Source organism: Cyprinodon tularosa, unplaced genomic scaffold (genome assembly GCF_016077235.1).
Source record: "Cyprinodon tularosa strain WSP-4 unplaced genomic scaffold, ASM1607723v1 ctg17, whole genome shotgun sequence".
NCBI lineage: Eukaryota > Metazoa > Chordata > Actinopteri > Cyprinodontiformes > Cyprinodontidae > Cyprinodon > Cyprinodon tularosa.
In genome coordinates, this window is record NW_024038531.1 from 3,394,091 (window position 1) to 3,410,047 (window position 15,957).

The 15,957-nt window shown below is 36.5% G+C and overlaps 1 protein-coding gene across 2 annotated transcripts in view; it reads right to left on the bottom strand.

Moving 5' to 3' along the window:
• Positions 1 to 4,376: 4,376 nt before the first annotated feature.
• Positions 4,377 to 15,957, bottom strand: part of pawr (PRKC, apoptosis, WT1, regulator) — an 82,933-nt gene continuing 71,352 nt past the window's right edge. For both annotated transcript variants that reach the window (XM_038281361.1, XM_038281362.1), the window contains exons 5-7: positions 10,695 to 10,812; positions 7,735 to 7,839; positions 4,377 to 4,751 (exon numbers count right to left, since the gene is read on the bottom strand). In XM_038281361.1, the coding sequence (XP_038137289.1) occupies positions 4,665 to 4,751; positions 7,735 to 7,839; positions 10,695 to 10,812 (310 nt within the window). In that variant the 3' untranslated portion in view covers positions 4,377 to 4,664. The remainder of the gene's footprint in view (positions 4,752 to 7,734; positions 7,840 to 10,694; positions 10,813 to 15,957) is intronic.

The following is a 15,957-nucleotide window of genomic DNA, read 5'->3' on the forward strand; positions in this document are numbered from 1 at the left end:
TCAAGAACAAGATAAGGTTTGTTGCTCATCTCTGACTATAGCCTCTCAAGTATCAGTGTAGAATGAAAGATACTTCATCTGTGCACATATCTGTATGTGCAAACATGAAGATGTTTAGAGGTTTTATTAGATAAAAATGCCAAAAGAGCAAAGAATCCATAAAGTGTTTTACAAAAGGAATCTGAAACTTTTTAGCAACAAGAGCATTTCTAAAGACATTAATGGATCAAGAACATTAGCAATCGAAAATCTTAAGATTTTGGAAATGAAAATGTACATAATTTCAGAAAAAATATTAAATTTCTGTGTGTTCAATGTGTTTTTTTTTGGTTTATTGATTTTTTAGTCCTTCTCAGAACTAAATTTGCTGGAATTATACCAACCAGTAGAGTATATTTAGATGTGTTTCCATCTAAAGATGAAAACTTCTCCAATGCTTCATTATCTGGGCCGTGGATCTGAACAGCTCACCGTTACAGTGGACCACTTGGCAGCTCCCAATTAATGCCTTTTTTTTTATCAGTTTAGACTGGGACTTGATCTGGACGGAACTGAAAAACACTAAAAAATGTACAAAAAAAAGATAAATCTAACACAGGCTCTAACAGAATAAATACAAAATATTGCTTTTGTTAATGGCATTTATTTTTTTCAAGGGTACCGGTTAAATGGGACTAAGCGTAAAGAAGAACCAAGGTATCTGGTTTATTATGAAGAAGTTGCTTCATAAAGACCAAACATTCATCTAACATTCAGAAGGTCGGGTCAGGGGTTAGATTTAAAGCCGGCGCATGAAGCATCATCACAAATACAGTCGTATATTAGGTCGGAATAAGTGGGAGCCAAATAATTACACAGACTAAGTGAACATGACTTTCTTTGTACAATGCTTTGAAAGGTCAAAGAGATTATCAAAGTGCTTCATTATCACGGCACACTCACCATTTGTCATCTTAAAATGCATAGTGTGAAGGTTAGCAGCCGTTAATGTCCAGAATTGTATTCATGGTCTGTTAATGGTTGGCCTGCTCTAGGATCTTCAGGAAGGAAGGACACAGATAGGATGAAAAATAATATAAATCATTTATAAATCAATACATGAAGTTAATTCAGGTTATTCACTTTACTTTTATATCTTAATGTATTGTTTCCACTCAGTTTGTTTCTGAAAACACTTAACTTTCCTGTAAAGCTAAGGTTTATTGATTATTTTTAATCTTTTCTTCCACTGACTTTTTATTTAACCAATACCCATATGTAATTTTTTAATCAAATCTTATTGTAGATTACTTATTAAAAAAACTTAAATTAAACCTTTGCAGCTTTTTAGTGGAACTCAAGTAGTTAAAGTCAAATTAATGTCAAATTAAAAGTCCTGAAAGTTATAGATGATTCCCAAAAATATGAGGATAGTTGAGAACTGTAGATTTTTGAATGATGCAAAGTATCTTAACAAGGAACATGAAACCCTTAAAAAACTAAAAGCTGATTCGCTACACCAGGATGAACTTTTAAAGCTGGTGCTATGAATTTAACATACTGTTTCAAAATATAGATTACATGATTTTGTACTTTATACATAAATTCATGATTTACTTTTGTAGCTTATTTATCTACCATGTGTTATTTTACAGAACATTTAAAAACTAAAATGGATGAAGAGCAAAAATACCTTGCTCAATTTTATATATATATATATATATATATATATATATATATATATATATATATATATATATATATATATATATATATTTACAGATGTTGCTTACCTTAAAACCAACATCATACTGATGTTCACTGAAGTTAAAGCCAGCATCCTCTTGCATCCACAACCAAACAGGAACTTGATGCAAACGTTTTCTTGCAAATCTTCAAAGAAAAGCATCTCTTCAGGGAAGTGCTGACAGACCGTTTTTATCACACGCAGAGAAACTGTAATTTACTGAGCGATGATGAGAGTGAAAGCATTGTGACGGTGTCTGAACTTTAGCGGAGGTCTAATGGAGCTGCTGAGAGCTGAACGGCAGCTTATAGTGACTAACCAATGTAAGATATGGATTGTCTGTGCCCTCTGCACCGATTCAAAATGGCAAACCTCGCAACTTTCCATAAAAATGCTAATAGGGATTACGCAGAGAGCCTCCAGCACTTTCCAGCCACCGAAAGAAGCTATTATCTGGAAATTTAGTGAACATTAGTCCGATAAAGATTCCTCCTTCCTCGCTCCGTCACTAGGTGGGGGAATTAATGTGATTTAGTTGCATAATAATTGAGATAGGGCTTTTTGTGTCTAGGATGCAGTCAGGTAAGTGATGGACATGTTGAATCATCATCAGAGAACTGAGTTAGTACCAACCCCCCCCCACATACAGCACCGTCACATTGCATTACCGACTCAGCGGCACAGTATCATCACCACGAATTAGTGTTAATGAACAAAAGCGAGTCGACTGAGGAGAGAGATAATCAAACTTTTATTAAATGACTTAATCTTCTGTACATGCAAAAAGAGAAATAGATCTGTGATGTTGGTCTATATGGGACTGACCTTTAACCCCTAAATCTGGGAATCTCTCACTGATTTAAGATGATCTGCTGCAGCAAGGGGCTTCCTGTATTACAATGATCTAAACAAGAGAAAGTGGATCTCAACAGAATACATACCCCTTTAAAAAACAAAACTAAAGTCCCATCACACCCACAAACATTTGGATTTTATTATTAGAATTTTATGTTACAGACCAGCACAAAGTAGCACTTAATTGTGAAGTAAAAAGAAAATATTAAGGTCTTTAAATATTTTACATGTTAAAGCTGAAGTGTATGGCATGCATTCAGCCCCTTTTATTCTTCTACCACTAAATAAATTGGTGTGTATTTAACTATCCTTAGATACAAATCGAAAACAACCCAACATTTTATTCTTGGAGTATATATAGTTCTTTCAAGGCCTCAGAGACACCTTCATTGACTATGAAGAAACGTGGTGGCAGCATCATGCTGAGGGAAAACTGTTCTAGTGAGACAATGATCTTAAATATACAGCCTGAACCTATTGATGGTAGAAATCAAAGCTCAAGGCATCAGAATGGACCAGAATCAGACTAAAAGGTCTAAAGTTCACTGAAGTGCTTCCTGGGTATGTCCGACCTTAAGCTATTTCCGAAAAATAAAGGTACAACATTTTACTCCATCAATGTACAAAGCTGGATTGATATAGATTACCAAATCTTACATGATTTTAATTTCTAAAACAAAAGCATTATTTCCATTTTCCTTCACAATTACGCCACAACTTTTGAAATCACCCCTTGTTATAAAACCCCAACAATATATAAAGACGTAAGTGGCTTTGATGTAACAATGTGGGAAGATTCACAGGTCATAAATGTTTCTGCACAGGACCGAACATAAAGTGTGTTTCCTTATCTAAACAGTGGATATAGTTTGATCCATCATTTCACTTTACTATCATAAGAAATAGTTCACCTAGCAGCCTGGGTGAACCTGAAAACCTATCACTATTTGTAGCAACATGTAAATATCCCTAAAGCCTTTTGACACGGACTACAATAAAAGTCAAGATGTTAATAAGATGCATAAACTACAGAATTGATACATTTTCGGCGTCTCATTTCATTTTGACATAACTTTAAAGATTTAAGAGGCTTCCACTGGATTGAAATTTACCAAAAGGTTATTAGAAATTGGAATAACTGGAATGCAATTTATTCAATAAAGCACCAGGCTTTAACAAGTTCAAAGAAAAAAAAGAAAAAAGTCTCATGCACTTTAAGGCACTTTGGCTGCTGATACTGTCAAAGTGAGTTTAATTTGGTCCAAATGCAGCATATCTTTATCTTTGCGCGACTCAAAGTCGTTGTACAGGACGCAAGATTTTTTTTTTTGCTAGTAATTTGTTTTGTTTTTCTGTGCTTGGGTATTAGAGCGTATACATTCAATGGTTTTTCTTTATTTGACAAATCTAGAACATGAACAATCTAAACAGGCTATATACAACACATTTACATTAAATATGTTTACGATGTCAGATAAACCCTACCACTCAGCTCAGATTGGAATACACTTAAAGGTTTTAAGTCTCCAAAGGCTCTGAGTTAATTTGCCCCTTATTTTCATTTCGTACCCATGTGCAGTTTATTTTTCTTTTCAAATGTTTTCAGCATTTAGAGATAAATAACTCTTTTAGATGGAAGGTTTTCTCAGAAGTCATATTCTACCCTCCAGTTCTTTTTTTTTGTGATCCATGTTTAAGTAATAAAGATCTCCTAAATATAATAGATCAAGTAACACTGATTAAACCAGAATACCCAAGTAGCCTCCTGCTGGTTCATATAGTGTATTACATCCACATTTCAACAGCAGAAAAAGGATGATTGTAGAAAATTGACTAAAATTTGGATGCCAAACCAGATGGTAAGGAGCTTCTTGACTGAAGTTACCATGAAACATCAATTGGCCCCATTTCGTACTAATAAAAAATGGGTACAAAAAGTAATTACAGGGGGGTGAAAAGGGGGCAAATTAACAGCATCTGACTTAAATGATGACAAGCTAAAGTAATCTACACCAAATGAAACAGATACAGGCCACACTGCAGGATCTGATGTCAGGGAGTTGTTGGCGTCGCTGGAGCAGCTCTACCTCGTCAGCTGTCCCACCACCTTCAGCAGAGTCTTGTTCTCCTGTTTGAGCTGCTCATTCTCATCTTCAATCTCATCCAGGTCCTGTGGACAGGGCATAACACAGCACCGTTTGTAACATCCTAAACATGAATGTTTAACGCCGTATGTTGGGCACCAGGAGTCTGAAAGTTTGAAGTTTCACTTGCTGAAAAGTCAGGCTGTTTCGATAGCGGCAAATTAGCCATTAACAGCGTCAATTAGGAGAAAACGACGGCAGCTCCAAGTTGCCACAGCTCTCTCTCATCAAGCTGACACCTCTCATTTATTCTCGCCTCCATCACTGCTCATGGTTGTGCTGTTGTTGAAAACGAGCTGAACAACAGTTGGAGGAAATTAAAGTGTCCTCCTAAGGAGGCACATCTTGGGAGTTTGAGGAAAAAAACGATCTAATCTTTACCCTGGGAGTTTTTATGAGAAAAAAAAAAAAAGCAAAACAGCAGCAGAGGAAGTGGATTCATTAAGTTTCCCGACCAAGACTCTTTTTATTTGAAAGTCTAATCTACAGCATTGAGTAAATATCAAGTTCCAGTTTTTGTTTGGTTTGTCCTTCTACATGATGGGGCAGGGCGGCCTGCTGGCTGAATTGAAGTTTTCCAAGACACAGAAACTAGACCGCAGTAAATTTACACAACTCACATTGCACCAGCAGAAAACTAAACAATCAAGACCCTCAATAAACCTCTAGGTAGGTATATTGGCATATATAGGTCTTTATATCACCAATTACACACATTCAATCAGATACAGTACTAGGCTGCATATATTGACTTTGAAATAAAAAAATAAGGATTAAAAAAATAAATGCATTATTAGAAGCATTATTAACTGTTTTATAGTCCATAAAAGGAGTTGTTTTGGTCTGACCTCTGTGTTTATCACTGGTTCTTATTTTGTAATCTGAGCATGATCTGTGGAGCTCCTCTGGGCTTTGCAGCGACTTTGGTAAAATGGACAGAAACTATTTGAGTCCTACAACCAGCACTTAGTATATTATCTCAACTTGCAACAAAACATTATTTATTGATCCATCCATCATGCCATTGCAGTTTTTCTTTCTGCTACTTTCAACAGGTTTTTCTTTATTTGATGCTTAACTTTTACTGCTACCTTAAAGAATTTGTGTTTAATTATAATATTTTACTTTAGGTAATCCTAGCCCCCCTTAAGAAATAAATATAAGCAAGATGTATTGTATTTTTTTTTAATCATATTTTACAGTAAAATTTGTTTGATCCATTTTTTTAGATGTTTCACCAACAACTTAATTCAGATTTTGTCAACCAAAGAATATTTCCCTCTGTGCAATACACCTGATCATTATACTTATTGATATTTGAAGAATCCAGAAAACTACCTAAAGGGAGTAATACTAATTGTCGTGGTAATATTGTTTTCAATAAAGTCATTGCAGGTTTTTCTCTTGACGTTCAGAAATGTTCCCATTAGAAATCTGATCTAATCGGGATCAATAACAGACCTCTGAACTTATGCGAATTTAGGTGATAGAAGTTCTCCCCCTGGAAAGCTTATCACAGAGGAGATATAATCCACAATCTGTGCGTTATCTTCTTTTTTTGATCCAAATAAACTTCCACGGTGTCTGTGGGTTCAATCTCCCTCTGCAGAGATGCCGACTGGATGAGCCGTTATCTCCTGCCTGACATACGTTTCCTGCAGCAGTGATATTTCTCATGCTTCTTCCTGCATCCTTGTATCGAGCCCTGCTGTTATAACAGGATGCATGTCCCTGTGATGCTATCGGTGACGCTTCTGTAATATTGCAGCCTTTGTGTTTACAGATGGATTGTGAGGCGTCCGTCATAGCAACAAAAGTGGACAGATAATAACTAGAAGGCATTCATTCTACTTGCAGCCAAAAATGAGCCCATCTCTGAACGCCATGTTTGATCTGTTTGGATTGTTTTTTTTTTGTAGATCAGCTCCACATGAAAAAAGATAAATTCTCTGAATAGTTCAGATATATGACAATCTTTTCTGCCAAATTTGCTCTGAAAGAAGCAGGAGGACAGATGTTCTGTCAGCCAGTAGGCAGCGTAGAGCTTAGCTTAGGTTGTTGATTGTCTGAGTAAAAAGGTTTAGAGGAATGAAATATTTTCATCTTCTTATAGTTAGTGTTTGATTGTAAGAAAAATTCAAATTGTGGTCTTTTCAATTTGAACAAAAGTAAAAAAACTGAAAAAACAGAAGAAGGGTTAAAGCAGAAAATGTCTTTATCAATAGAATCAGGCACATAATTAACATTAAAGAAAGCCCCACTAATTGAAAAAGACGTCAGCTAAAACCTGATCGTACTCCTAATTAACGTGACACTTGAGTGTGACCTGTTGGGGCACCAGTTAAAAAACAGATCTGAGGGAAATATCTGGCTGTTTTTAGATTCATTAAACAGTAAGGAGGACACTGTATCCTGCTGGTTAAGCTGAACTTCAAAAGTCTTTTTTTTTAAGGAGGAGTCCAGCTGTGAAATAACATCTTTCCTCTAAAATGGTGACTGATTGTAATCTTTGTCTTCCCACCAGTCTGACAATACCTCTCTGATTGGGAAGTAGGCAGCGTTGTTATTTCATGATCTTTTTGTTTGGCTTTTGGCTGTACTTTTAATGAATGTAAAATAGCACAGCAGGGATGAGAGCGAACATCTTTCAGAAAGTTTTTAATCAAATGCTTAAGTACTTCACTTTTTTGACAATTTTCACTGAATTCCTGCTTATCTGCATAGATTAAAACCTACTTTTGCAGGAAAATAAACCCCTGCACTGTTTCTTATTGATTAAAACCCAAATCTAGCATTTCTGTTTAAGCAGTCTTAATATGTGAATAAAAGAAAACAAAAGAAAAAATTTTCCTCCAACAATACACTCAAATCTCCAGTAAAATGCCAAATCATTTCAAGGCCTACACAAGCCGCCCACTTTGCAAGACAAAAAAATAATAATCTGTCAAAATATCAGACGACAGAGCAGATTTTACTGATATTAATGAGGATGATGGAGGCTGCACCCACCAGGTTCAGCAATTCGATTTCTTCCTTCTGCTTCTCAATTATATCCTCTTTGTCCTGCAGGGCCTTCAGCAACCTGGATTGCTCCTGGAGAACAATGGCCAGCTCCTAAAGAACAGACAGTTTCACAATTAGTCAGCAAACTTATCATACAGTCAAAAAAATATATAAATGTACAGAAGAATCATTACTACCTAATAGGATCTTACAGACAATATGTTAAGACTATCGGTCAGGCAAATGTTAATTACAAAATTATTTTTTATTTATTCGGGGTATTTGCAGACTTTCCGAAGTACAGAAATCCTTGTTTGTTTATAGCCATTAAAGTGAAAAAGATTAGTTTGATGTGAATCTAAAGCAACTGTTTCTAAAGGGTTTCATTGTGTTACCAGCAATGAAACCGAGACGGAGCCAAAAAAAACAAACCAGAAGCCCAATGGATGGACAGATGGGGGAGAAAGAGATAGATGAATGATGACAAACAGATAAAGGGAACAACAAAGGATGGATGGACATTTGGATGAACAATCAACGGTTTATGAATGGATGGATGAATAAGAAGATGTATAAATGGATAGTAGCATGGATGAATGAATGGACATAGCTACAGAAAAACATATATGCAGGAGGATTGAGAGGAGAGAGGATGGAGGGATGAATAAAAGAATAGATTGAAGGAATGAAAAACAGATGGGTAATGTTAAAGAATTGGAAATTATACCAAAGTTAAAATCCACATATCTCTTTAAACATTTCCTTTACTTATTCATACGTAGAAAAAATGTAATATAAATTAAAGGACACCTGAAAGACAAATGTCCAGAACCATTAAACAGTTTTCCAAAGAAGTCGAAGATAAAAACTAAACTTATTTCATCAGTTTCGTTAATCTGAGGGACATGGAGATGAAAGAAACTTTTCCCAATTCTTTCTATATTTCTTTATGATAAAAGAAACAAAAAGTAATTAACCCTCAATAACCACGAAAGATTCCACCTTTAGTAGAAAATGGGTTTTACTTATAGTTCATTGGCATTGGAACTTATTAATAAACCTATAAGAGGATAAACTGCTATATTACTTCCGAAAGAACATACTTTTCTATTTTCCAATTCCCTTTTATCCATTTAGTTACATGTGGACAGTAATGTTTCTTTTTTGAAGCAAATTGTCCCTAAAGTCCAAGCTGTCGTTCTTTTTGTAACATCATTTCCCGCTTATACTGTTTCTGTTGCAGACATAAAATTGTCTCCATAGTGACAAATCTTGGAGGTGCAGAAAACCGAAAAATATAAAGCAGATGTAAATGTTCCCAAAAGCTAATCCTTTCTTTTTTTTTAAACCCTACACCTTAAAATATAATTCCTGCAATTCTATTTAATCATTGATTTATTTTAAGGGTTAAACTCAAGGTTAGTTATTTTTGTGCGTGCCATTTTACTCTGCATTCTCAGTGTGGGGCTTTTAGGTTATGTCCTGGGATCTAAAGTTAGAATCTCCAACAAACAGACCAGCATCAGAACTTAGCTACGCATATAAGAGCAAAAGACTGAACCTGCAACCAAAATAAATGCAGCGCAAAACACCTTTTCCACAGCACTTTCAGTCATTTGACCCACAGAAACATCTCACGCTGCAGTCAGACAGGTCACCGCCGTGCTGACTTTAAAAACCTTTCTTCCAAAGCTACTCGTGTGACATTTGATTCCAAGTGGGGTTTTTCACCGTAGAAGCAGTGAGAGGTTGAGTGTCTAATAGTGGCAGCGCAGAAGGAAAAGACATCTGCGCCGTTAAAAGGTTATCTCTTCCAACAACATGGAGGATTTACGGACCAGTTTCAGAGGGAAAGTCAAAAATTAAACAACTGCACATAGCACTGAAATCGTCATCTGAACAGAGTTCTTTATTGAGGCATTAGGTCTAACAAGCTAATGTATCCAGTTCAAGATAATGATCATTCCATAGATATAATAGCGACCTTTAAGCTATACCGTTTCAGTCAAGGAGATGAAAACACAAGGAGAAATAAGCAAGCACGCAAATTATTGAACTTATTTTTATTAATCATGCGATTAGAATTTATTGTGCGATTAATTTAATATTGCAACAGGCCTACTCTAGACTTGAGACTTGACTTGGACTTGCAAAAAATGACTTGTGAACATGTCTGACATGAAAACACCATGTAGGAGGGCCGTAGCCCAGGATTTCAATGTGGGACTTTTTGGCTGAAAAGCATCAGATGAGAATAGTGCCACAATACAGCCTACCCCTTCAGCATAATCCTATCATCAACACTGGAAATCACTTTCAGTCTAATTAGCAGGCTGTTTACTATGCAAGAGGAACAGATGTTCTTTAAATCGGTTCCTTTTATTAGCAATATTTACCTTCAGAGAAATATGTGAAGCAACCATCATGACAATAAAATTCTGTCTAAACCTCTGAGGCCTTCATTGAACATCTGTATTTATTCTTCTATTCAATGACACACATGTTCTCTATGTACTAACTAGATGACTTGTGAATGCAGCTGCTTTTTACTGGTTTTAATTTAGGGTATAGTGTCATATAGGCGTAAAGTTTCTAAATAAATACACATGCATTTCTTACTGATGAAATATTTCTAATAATAAAGAAATTATAAAAGAATTTATCTCACACTTTAGTTATGCACCAGCTTGTGTTGGTCTTTGAAGTGAATAATATTGCGCCTGTTTGGAAAGAAAACCTCCTTTGACCTTCTAACAGCAGGCAGGGAATATTCCCACAAACGGCTTTGCTCACCTAAAGCATCGACGGAGCAGATGCTCCGTTTACTCACCTTTTTGTTCATAGAAAAAAACAAAACCTTTGTGTGTTTGCAGCCTGATATTTCCCTATATGATGTTAGTCATGTGATGACAGGTACAACATGTCTGTGGATCCTGTGGAAGTGAAGAACAGCTGAGTGAACTTACCCTTTCCAGCTCCTCCACCCTCTTCTCCAGACTACCACCTCCACCCTCTCTGCTGTGGCGGTTTTCTCTCTGTCTGCTGCTCTCACCGGCCTCCTCTTCCATCTCCTGTTTTGCAGAGCTGTAAAAAAATAAAACAAACCATATTTAAACCTTGTTAAACTTAAATGTTGGTTTTTGAACTTCACGTCCTTTAAGAAGTTGAAGGACATGAAGGGGAGGCATTCAGGTCTATTCAAATGTGAAGTATGTTAACATTGAGGCTTTTTGAAGGTATGAATCAGAGGAACATTATTAAACTTCAAAAGGATGACACATCCATCTTGAAAAGAACAGGTGGGAATATGTTCTGCGTATTTGCCCTTTCAATTAGGCCTGAATTATTAACACCCACTCTGCCTTTTTCTCTTTTTTTTCATGGTGAAGACAAAGATGAGGACTGAAACTTACTTGTACAAAAGGCTTCTGATTAAGAAACACGCAGTTTCTTCCAGCTTCAAACAACCTCACCGTCACTGTTTTTACGTTGCAAAAAAATGTATCAAAAAAATGTTTTAAATAACCTTGAGCCAAACACAAACATAATCTAATTTTTTTTTACTTGCAACTTAGAACACAAATCAACTGAAAAATAATATTCTTTCTTTTTGTTGTTGACCTTTTTCTAATAACAAAATTAGATGCAGAATGTGGGAAGTTTATAAAATCTCCAAATAATAGTGATATGCTCACGCTTAAATTGACAGAAATATCTGCAGGAACTGCTGGATAGGAACGCATGATCCCAGAGAATCGTAAAAAAAAAAAGATTTTAAACATTTCTAATCTTTTCTTTGGTCATCTATGGTTCCATCGCATTGAAATGCTATCCTCTGCTCCCTTAAGACCTTATCCGACTGGCTGAATAATAAATTATAAGCAAACTTGGAAAAACTATAAACACATTGCACTCCAAATATTTCTGTCATAAGTATTGCTCACACTTACAGCTAGAATCATATGTTGTGCAGTTTATTGCCAGAAAGGAATAACAGACAACATCCCAAAGTACTCAGATTAAGGAAAACCAGAGAAGAGGAGGTGGATCATTGACTTCAGATAACACTATCCATCCATCCATCCATCCCTCCATCCATCCCTCCATCCATCCATCCATCCATCCATCCATCCATCCGTACCATATACTGACTTAGGAAACATGGAAGGTCCTTTATTTGAAGGGAAGGAGGTGCAGCTAAACTTAAAGGCATGAAAGATGATTTTTCTCAGAAATTAAATGTCCAGAGTCGTCTAAAATTACCTGATTGATGGATTGCATTCTTGCACTTATGCCCCCCCCCCCTCCAAAAAATAAAACTCTGACCATGGTGGGGCCTACTAAACATTAGCCAATCTACTTTGCCTACTGTTTAAAGTAGATTGGCTACTTGTTTTTCAAGCAATCATTGTCCTTATGTGCCGCCATGGCGTTAATTACGTAGGCTCAAAGCGTAACTCATGTGCTGTTTGGCTAGCGGTCCGCCATTATGCCGAAGCATGAAGAAGTATTCCTACATTTGTTTGCTGTTGCAACTTTTTTTTTTTTTAGCTATTTGTTCACTCTTTTTTGTAAACTGGAGCATCAATTGCCGAAAAGAATCCTGACAAACCTAATCGGAAAAGAAACCTTTTTTTTGTTGCAGTTGAAAAGAGGAAAGTGGGAGAGAACAGAAGCCCTGAAGGAGTAAAAGGGTCTGAAAACGGATGCTTTGGTGGCAAAACTTCTGATGGACAGGTAAATTACGTTTAATTCGTAAGTTCTATAGTTTTTTAAATTATGAAACGTGCAGCAACAAGAAGATCCAAAAATGTATAAAATAAACTTTCTGGTCCAAAATGTTATGTTCTTCACCGTTTGATAAAAAAACAAATAATTTTGGTCTACTTGCAAGTGAAACTGAGTGAATCTAGAGATGAAATGCATCAGAATAACCCATTAGTGTAAAAACCAAGTGAATTGTATTGTGGTTCCAAGTGTCATGGCAAAAATTGTATATTTTTCCTTGTGAAAGGCTTTGATTATTTTGATTTGGTTTAAAGTTATTTTCAAAAAAATGTCAAACTAAACATTAAAATCCAGAGAGAACGACAGGACTTCTTGCTTAGAAATTACACTTTCTCAGCTAGCAATATTTTGATGTATAACAACCAAATTAGCTGAGCTTTAAAATAGAGAAAATACATCCGACTACAACAGAAACAGTTTAATGCCATCATTTGCCATCTGTTTACCATCTTGTTTGCTGTTTAACTTTAAAGCCTACCTTCATTATTGATTAAAACTTTCAGTTCCTTGGTAACTTATTCAAATTGTTTTATTTTTGCCGCTTTCCTATATGATCAGCAATCTGGGTCTGTAACTACGGCAGCATAAAGGAACCTCTTCCTCTCTACAGGCTTTGGTTCTGATACGTTGCTCTGATGTAGTTAGAACACTGCTAGTTCGCTGCCTGGCCTGCTGCTCATAGTAGGTAGCTGCTTGTGATAAAATGCTAAAACAAGCAGCAGTCATAGCTGTTTGTTGCTGTCAAGGCCTTTTATTTGGCTTTCAAAGCCACAGTATGAAACATTTAAGATTTCCTCACCCATTTCTACTGAGCCTGCAAGGCTATTCTGTTGCAGAAACACGGTTTATCTACAACTCTTCTCTTCAGATCTTCCCTTGAATTTTGTAGCACTCTCTCTGTTACTCATCATCTCTAACCTTGCCCAATGCTATATAACCACTGGCAGCAAAACAGATTCTAAGCATGAGTAACCTCTTGTGAACAGCTTGCTCATTGTCCTCAGGTTTATGACCTAACCTTGACACTTGCAAAAATAAATATTGTGATTGTGTCATAACTAGGTTTTTTGTTTGTCTAAACATAAACCCTCACCGTCTTGTAGGTAATTAAATTAGACTTTCCTTTTTTTCCTGGAAAATTAGCCATTTAAAATAAAGAACATTCATGTAAATATTGCATTAACTTCTAACCTGAACTTTATGCGACCATTTAAAAATAAATCTTCTTCTGGCTTTAACAAAAATTATATTAAAACACTGAATAGTAACACTATAGTGCCAAAAATATTTTTTCACCAGCCTTAACTTGCTTCTGAGCTTAAATTACAGACATTTCCATATAGGTTCAATAGGAAGTTGTTCTCCCCATTGCTGCTCGAACAGCTTCGACTCTTCGGGGAAGGCTGTCAACAAGGGTTAGGAGGGTCTATGGGGATTTTTTCACCATTCTTCTAGAAGTGCATTTGTGAGGTCACACTGATGTTGACGAGAAGGCCTGTCTCTCAGTCCTTCTGCTCCAATACATCCCAAAGTTGTTCAATTAGGTTGACGTCAGTCTTGTTGGAAGAAGAAAGGGCCGGATCCAAACTCTTCCTACAAAGTTGGGAGTATGGGATTGTCTAAAACGTCTTGCTATGCTGAATTATTCAGATTTCCTTTTACTAGAACCTAGGGGGGTCAAGCCCAGCTCCCAAAAAACAACTCCAGATCATAACCCCCCCACCACCAAACTTTACAGTACTGTTCTACTTAGGTGTGTAAATTACATCAATCAATGCGATTCAATTCAGTATCGATTTCCTGACCCAACGATTAGATTATTTTCGATACTCAAGAATACACTACGGTGCGATTCGATTAATCGATTAATCTGTTAATTTTCTTTTTTTTTTTTTTTTTTTTTACACCTTACAGGCTAAACAAATTTTAAAGTTTGAAATAAATCAATGAAAGCTGTAATCCAATCCAATCCAATCCACTTTATTTATATAGCACGGTTTAAATAAACACAAGGTTTCCAAAGTGCTGCACAAAAAGATAAAATAACTAAAATAAATAAAAGTAATAAAATAAAATAAAATAAAAGCACTGCCCGCACAGGATAAAAATATGCATGTGTATACATAAAATCAACATGTGTACATAAAATCAACATGTGTACATAAGATCAACACTCTACATGGTGTTAAAAGCCAAAGAAAAGAGGTGGGTTTTAAGAAGAGTTTTAAAATGAGACAGAGAGGTGGCCTGTCTAATGTGCAGCGGCAATGCATTCCAGAGTTTTGGAGCTGCAACAGAAAACGCTCGATCCCCTCTGAGCTTAAGCCTTGCTTTAGGCACTGTCAGGAGCAGCTGATCAGCTGACCTGAGAGATCGGCTGGGAGTGTAGGGGTGCAGAAGCTCAGAGAGGTAAATTGGGGCAAGGCCATTCAAGGCTTTAAAAGTAAATAAAAGAATTTTAAAATTAATCCTAAAATGGATGGGCAGCCAGTGGAGTGAAGCTAAAACAGGTGAAATGTGCTCGTACTTGCGTGTGCCAGTTAAAAGACGTGCAGCAGCATTTTGAACAAGTTGAAGACGAGCAATTGAGGACCCAGCAATCCCCACATAAAGTGCATTACAGTAATCCAGCCGAGTGGTCACAAAGGCGTGGATTACTGTCTCAAAGTGCTTTCTCTGAAGGACTGGTTTGATCTTTGCCAGCTGCCTTAGCTGGAAAAAGCTAGATTTCATTACAGCTTTTATCTGGCTGTCAAATTTAAGGTCTGAGTCCACTTTTACCCCGAGGTTTCTTACAGTTGGTTTACTGTATTGCGATAGAGAACCTAGATCAACTAGGGAGGGGGTCACAGATGTGCCACCAAAAACCATGACTTCTGTCTTTTCTTCATTAAAATTCAGAAAATTTAAAGACATCCAAGCTTTAAGGTCATGTAAACACCTTAACAGTGGTTCAACAGAGTAGGAATCAGCCTTTTTGAGGGGGACATAAATCTGGCTGTCATCAGCATAACAGTGAAAGGAAATGCCATGTTTCCTGAGAATGGAGCCAAGTGGGAGTAGATAGAGAGAAAATAAAAGAGGGCCAAGCACGGAGCCCTGTGGGACCCCACATGAGAGAGGAGCAGTGGAGGACACAGAGTCATCAAGGCTGACACAGAAAGTCCGATGTGACAGGTAGGACATGAACCATTCCAGTGCTAAGCCCCTGATGCCCACCCACTGTTCCAAACGAGCAATCAGGATTTCATGGTCCACTGTATCAAATGCTGCAGTCAAATCTAAAAGTACAAGGACAACACAGTGTCCAGAGTCAGTAGCTAAAAAGATGTCATTAAAAACTCTTAAAAGCGCTGATTCTGTGCTGTGCAATGTTTTAAAACCAGATTGGAAAATCTCAAGAACATTTTGTTCATTTAAAAAGTCCATGAGCTGAGAATA